General features: G+C 42.6%; 1 protein-coding gene across 1 annotated transcript; it reads left to right on the forward strand.

Annotated features, from left to right (window-relative positions):
* Positions 1–5,088: 5,088 nt before the first annotated feature.
* On the forward strand, positions 5,089–6,645 carry LOC144889743 (uncharacterized). The gene is made up of 3 exons (XM_078770926.1): positions 5,089–6,294; positions 6,449–6,452; positions 6,485–6,645. Exons 1-3 carry the CDS (start codon positions 5,089–5,091, stop codon positions 6,643–6,645), a joined length of 1,371 nt encoding a protein of 456 aa, XP_078627052.1.
* The last annotated feature ends 686 nt before the right edge of the window (positions 6,646–7,331 follow it).

Consider the following 7,331-nt stretch of genomic DNA (forward strand, 5'->3'; position numbering starts at 1 on the left):
TTCTGGCCGGACATATCGTTGAACCTGACATGTATTACAATCTGATGCTCTCCCTTTTCGTTTTTCATTCAGTGTGAAACACAAACACGTGAAACGCATCAAGTGAAACACGTGAAGTAAAACACGTGTATATAAGGATCTTTTATGACAATCAATTGTCATCATGGCTGTGGTTGTTGTTTGTGGGTTCCTTCTGCGTAGTTTTATATATGTTTCTATTGTCTCGCAAAAAATCACGACTCTATGTGTAATTTTGGATGCTTGTTCCGTGTCCTCAAGGGTTTCTACTGTCGTAGAATAATAAATGTTTCCGTTCAAACTGATGTCTGAATAAACCATACATCAGCACTTCTTCCTCTTCTTGAAACTCGCAAAGCGGCTTTTATAACTGGCAAATTCGTGATGAAGCAACCGATTTTTATTTTTTTTACGGCGTTTGTCTCTCCGTATGTATGTACGTCTCTCACATATTTATCCTACGTATTGGGCGAGTTTTATCGCGAACAATTACGCTTCTGAAAAGTAGAATGTAATGCCATTTTTCATTGCCAGTTATGTTTCTTTCAACACCCTTTGGGGAACATTCATATATTACGTCATATACCTGGTTGGGGCAAATGATCACACTTGATGATTGGGGGAAACTGAAAACAGGATGATATATGATATGGGAGGGTGGTGTGTATGCCCCCCAGATAATATATAATTAAAACATTGAGGGCTCTTCAAACATTGTGGCATTTCTTATGACTGCCTCCAACCATTTCTTATGACTCCGTCCAAGAGCTCTCAATCAAAGCCTGGTGTTGGCTTAACGGTTCGGGAAGAGGGCTTGGAATCCTCGGGTCTTGAGTTTGAATCCCGGTCAGGTGTTGAATTAACAGCAGGTGTGGTTGACTCTGCCTGTCATCCTTCTGAGGTCAGCAAAATGAGTACCAACTCACTGGGTCCTTTCTCAAGGAGGTTGGTGGCAGGGTTTGCACTCCAGCCACCCTAAAACACCTCATTCCAGAACACACACAGTGGGGTGTGTCGGCATGGTGCTGAGGTCACTTTTATAGCCTTGACGAACTGACCAACATGGACAATAAACCAACGTCTCAATGCAATCTCTTCGCTTCCATGGTGACAGACAGCTTGGAGATTTAGAGTACTTTTTAACTTTTTAGTATTTAATTCTTAGTTTTTCTGACTTATCTCCACACAGGTTATACTATCCTCTTCAACTGAAGTGTCAAAAAATCCTGGCTATGCCGCTGTTAGACATTGTCTTGTTTAATGTAACCTTGTACATGCAATCAGCATTGGGGGGGCACATGGAATATGTTACCTTTTTCTCTTTCTCCCAGGTCATGTCCCAGGATTTAGCGTCATGGGTTAAAATGGAAAGGAAACCCTCAAAATTTGATATTGGGTCATTCCTGGTGGAACTTGTTGCCATCTTTCAACTTTGCTTTGGATGTGAAGCGTCGGGATTTGCAATGGCGAGCCATGCTTTGCTCTTCCAGTTTTAGTACCTCTCTTTAGCTATGGACGGGCTTAACAATATTATTATTGTTGTCGAGCCCAGGATAGTTCTCTTGGGACAGGCCCGTTGCACGGAGACAGCCCATTAATCTCCCAGGAGTGACCAAGAGATCCCCCACATCCAATATGATGTACCTTCTCTTATCCTTGTTTTGAACAGTGAAATTCATCGCATAATTCTTTATATCTTGGAAATGTTTGGTTGAACAATGTGAACATTAAAAAAAAAAAATCTTTCATTTGAAAAGGAACTCCAACCCACTGGTCAACAGAACAAACAAAATGTGGAAATTGTTTTTGTCCAACAATAATGTGGTCTTTCTTCAATAATGTCATCCTACATATGCATAGTTCATGTTTTAAATTTTCCTCTGAGTGTCCCAAACTAATCAAGATGGTAAATACCTCTGCCAGGCGGGCAGAGATTCAGAAGCGAGGTTCGGCTAGGCAGTTTGAATGTGGGATCAATGGCGAGGGGGGGGGGGTGAATGGGGGGAGGAGGGAGAGGGGTTGAGGTGGTGGTGATTATGCAGAGAAGGGGGTTGGAAGAGTTGTGTGTGCAGGAGACCTGATGGAAAGGTGACAGGGCCAGGAGGTTTGCAGGAGGATAGAAGCTGTCACACTCGGGTGTGGATGAAATGAGTCATGGCGTCGGAATAATCGTGTCTGAAGAGATCAGCAAGCAGGTGGTCATTGTGGAAAGATGGGGGGGACGGTTAGTTTTGGCATGGGTGGTGTTTTAGATGGAAATGGTGCATGTTATATCTGCATGTAAGCCACCAATGGGAAAGTCTCGGATGGAGAAGCAGAAATTCAGGAATGCACTGGAGAGGATGATGGGAATGGTTAAGATGGGGGTGATGCTGTATATTGTGGGTGAGTGTAACGCCCATGTCAGAGTAGTGGAGGCGGGTGAAGAGGAATGTGTTTGTCAATTTGGTTGCGGGAAAGGAATAGAGATGGTCAAGAGCTGGTGGCATTGATGGCAAGGAATTGGATGTCCATGGCTGGTTCATTCTTTCAAAAGTGGGAAAGCCACAAGATTACCAATTGGAGTGGACCGAACAGAACTGGATTTGGTGGTGGTAAGGAAGTGACAGTGTGGAGGGTTAAGGATTGCATGGCCATGGAATGAGAGCATGTTACCTCCCAGCACAAGCTTGTGATGTTTGTGGTGAGGATGAAGAAAAGGTGTGAGGTTAAGAGCAGGGGTCAGAAAGTTATTAGGTGGGGGAAGTGTCCGGGAAACGTCACCGAAGATTACAAGGGGAGGGTGAAGGCCAGGTATGAGCAACGTGGCGAAGAAGCGGAAGAATTGGAGAAAGAATGGAAGAAGTACGGAGTGGCATTCAAACGAATTGCAGAAGATTGAGGATGAAGCAGAAGGCTAGTGACAGAGAGGGGTGCACGATTGAAGGTGTTTGAAGGATATTTCAAAGAGTTGTTTAATCAGGAAGGAAGCAACAACGAGCTGGAGCTGCAGAGTTATGTGGATGGAAAAGTAGAGATCACGGAAGAGAAAGTGCGGACAGCATTGAAGATGATGCAAAAGGGAAGGGTGCTAGATGTTGACGAGGTATGTACACAAATGATAATTGCATCGGTGGAAGTCGGAGTCAGGTGGACAAAGAGGTTCTTGAATGTATGTATGAGATGGGTCAATTCTGTAGGTGTGAAGGACAGGGTTAATTGTGCCGATTTGAAAGGGGATGGGGGATGTTCAAGATCTGAGGACGTGCAGGGGCATTACACTTCTTCATCATGTCATGAAGGTGCTGGAGAGGGCTCTGGATGAGAGGATAAGGAAGAGTGTGGAGAAGCCTCTGCGGGATGGCTCATTTGTAAAGTAGTGTGTAAACTGTCATTGGGTGACATATGTGTGTGAATCGAGTGAATAAATGGTGTGCGAGTGATCGTGAGATGGCCGGTGTGTGTATGTTGTGTGTGTTGGAGAAGTACCACATGCGAGAGTGGGCGTGGTGAAGGTTACGGGGAGGCTTGTGTGTGGGTGACGTCTGCAGAGGTTCCGCAGCACGAGCAGTGAATGTGGAGAACACGTTGGGGTGCCCCGTAAGAATTCCGCCGAATGCCAGTGCGAAAAATTAAATTAATTGGCAGGCTACGGATGCACCGCCGAACTTCTCCACATAAACGGGCTCACTGAGGATAGAATATCGAGTACGGAAGCAGCTTAAAAGCTGCAACGCCAGAGCAGTCCCTGCTGTTTGAACGTGCTGGGTACCCGATGAGAAGGTGCCTGTCTGCATGCCATGGAGGGATCGCCTGCCGAGATTAATTGTGTTGCTATGTTTGGCGGTCGTAATCGGTGTCAGCAGTTGCTGAACATCCCGTCGGGCCGCGATCCGATCCACGGCACGGCGGCCTGCAGGTCTGGAGGTCGGGGAGAGTCCGAGAAGTCCCACACGTAATGCACCCTAAACCCCGCGTCTGCAACAATATTTTCACTCTGTCTGCCAGCTTGGCAGTCAAACAAAATTGAAAATCATTCCAAACAGGAAACGTCCTGTTTAGATTGACATCATAAAGGACACAAACAACAGGCACCAATAACTCATGTAACGTGTTGGATCGAGTGATTTAATCGACACTCTGCAACTCCAGTAAAAATAAATTAAATAATTTTACAATCTTTCTTTTATTTAAATTGAATTAAATACTTGAACACTGTTGAACATAAATCGTCGTCTTGTTATTTCCAATAACCTCCAGTTTAACAGTACTTGGACATGTTAAATAGAGTGGTGTGTAATGGTGATGTAGAAGACTGCTTTAATAGCGCTTAACATCCGGAATTTTTCTTTAACAATCTTTAACCTCATTGTTATATTTCAATTTAAGTATACTTTGTGGAGCGAAACAGTTCTATGAACTCTTGAGATGGTTCTCAATGTCATTTCCCTGCAAAAGACTAACGCTGATTTGTACACAGGTGAGGTCGATCCTGTAAATGTGGATGGCAGACAACACAACAACGATTCATCTGTCACAGAAGATTCAAAATGTGCTTCTGCAAAGGAAGGTTCAGATGATATTCACATGACAAACGGAAGGGCTGCCTGTTTTGCAACTGGTGAGCGGAAACGTAAAAAAAAATTAACATACAATCTTTTTTGTTGAGAAAATATATAATTTTCAGAAAAGTGTTAAATATTTCGCATTTTGATTTTGACAGAAAAAGAAAATATTGTGTTCTTTGTTTCTGTAGAACGATCAAGATGTAATATGGGACAAATAGGGTCCAGTCGCAGCTGGACAGTGAGGAAGAAGCCTTTTTTGAAGAAACAATCGCGAGATCAAGACTCACTTCCTATTAAACACAAGTGCTTGTCTGGGCCTCGCAACACCAAGATCAATATGAAATTAAACAAACACAAAAAGGTTCTAGAAAAGCAAATACGTTTTAAGTGTAATGTGTGCAGAATGAATTTTTCTTCAATGAGTAACATCAAAATACACATGAGGATCCACACTGGAAAACACCCTCACAAGTGCTCTGTCTGTGATGAAGTTTTCTTGACAAAAGGCAATTTGAATACACATATGAAGAGCCATACAGGAGAGCGTCCTTACAAATGCTCAATATGTGACAACGCTTTCTCTCGTAACAACAATTTGAAAAGCCATATGATGATCCATACAGGAGAGCGTCCTTACAAATGCTCGATTTGTGATAAAGGTTTTTCTTTAAGCAGCAAATTGAAATTACATATTAGGATTCATACAGGAGAGCGACCTTACAATTGCTCGATATGTGATAAAGGCTTCTCTGGAAAAGGCAATTTGAAAAAGCATATGAGGGTCCATACAGGAGAGCGTCCTTACAAATGCTCAATATGCGATAAAAATTTCTCTTGCAACAACACTTTGAAAAAACATACAAGGGTCCATACAGGAGAGCATCCTTACAAATGCTCGATATGTGATAAAGATTTCTCTCGTAACAACAATTTGAAAAGCCATATGATGATCCATACAGGAGAGCGTCCTTACAAATGCTCGATTTGTGATAAAGGTTTTTCTTTAAGCAGCAAATTGAAATTACATATGAGGATCCATACAGGACAGCGACCTCACAAATGCTCGATATGTGATACAGATTTCTCGCAAAGAAGACATTTGAAAAGTCATATGAGGATCCATACAGGAGAGCGTCCTTACAAATGCCCAATATGTGATACAGATTTCTCGCAAAGAAGCCATTTGAAAAGTCATATGAGGATCCATACAGGAGAGCGTCCTTACAAATGCTCGATATGTGATCAAGGCTTCTCTCTGAGCCACATTTTGAAAATGCATGTGAGGATCCATACAGGGGAGCGTCCTTACAGATGCTCAATATGTGATAAAGGTTTCTCTGGAAAAGGCGATTTGAAAAGGCATATGAGGATCCATACAGGAGAGCGTCCTCACAAATGCTCGATATGTGATAAAGGCTTCTCTGGAAAAGACAATTTGAAAATGCATATGAGGATCCATACAGGGGAGCGTCCTTACAGATGCTCAATATGTGATAAAGGTTTCTCTGGAAAAGGCGATTTGAATAGGCATATGAGGCTCCATACAGGAGAGCGTCCTTACAGATGCTCGATTTGTGATAAAGGTTTTTCTTTAAGCAGCAAATTGAAATTACATATGAGGATCCATACAGGGGAGCGTCCTTACAGATGCTCAATTTGTGATAAAGGTTTCTCTGGAAAAGGCGATTTGAATAGGCATATGAGGCTCCATACAGGAGAGCGTCCTTACAGATGCTCGATATGTGATAAAGGTTTCTCTCGGAAAGGCAGTTTGAATAGCCATATCATGATCCATACAGGAGAGCGTCCTTACAGATGCTCGATATGTGATAAAGGTTTCTCTCGGAAAGGCAGTTTGAATAGCCATATCATGATCCATACAGGAGAGCATCCTCACAAATGCTTGATATGTGATAAAGGCTTCTCTCAAAACAGCAAATTGAAATTGCATTTGAGGATCCATACAGGAGAGCGTCCTCACAGATGCTCGATTTGTGATAAAGGTTTCTCTCAGAAAGATAATTTGAGAAGGCACATGACGATCCATGCAGGAGTGTGCCCTCAAAAATGCTCTATGTGATAAAGGTTTCTCTCAAAAAAGCTATTTGGGATTGCATATGAAGATCCATGCAGGATAGCATCCTTACAAATGCTTGACATGTGATAAAGGTTTCTCTCAAAACAGCAAATTGAAATTGCATTTGAGGATCCATACAGGAGAGCGTCCTCACAGATGCTCGATTTGTGATAAAGGTTTCTCTCAGAAAGATAATTTGAGAAGGCACATCACGATCCATACAGGAGAGCTGAAATCTGAAACACCAGGATCTGAAAAATGACGTCAAGAGGATTTTGAAATTGAAGAAACCTGAAATTGTACCAGTGATATTCGGAGCAACAATGAATCCGTATGGTCAAGAAAACCCAACTGAGTACTTAAAAAGCATTCTGGGGAATATCACGACAAACATTCTACAGGTGGAGGCTGTCAGAGGTTCAGTGAGGATTCTAAAATGAGCCCTTGGAACAAACTTCTGAGAATTAAGCTTCACAAACTGGATCATGAATAATGATCCTTCAACGAAAAAGGAGTTGGAGATTTGAGTTCTGGGCTGCCCTCTCCCACCTCCTGAAACCTGCATATGGAGATAACAACCAACGAGAGCGTCCTTACATAAGTTATATTTGGGACGAGGAGTTTATTTCTAAACGGAGCTTGAACTTCCAGAGTGCAACCCACGCTGGAGTGCTCGCATAAAAAATGCT

The sequence above is a fragment of the Myxine glutinosa genome, chromosome 1 (assembly GCF_964187855.1).
Source record: "Myxine glutinosa chromosome 1, kmMyxGlut1.1, whole genome shotgun sequence".
Lineage (NCBI taxonomy): Eukaryota > Metazoa > Chordata > Myxini > Myxiniformes > Myxinidae > Myxine > Myxine glutinosa.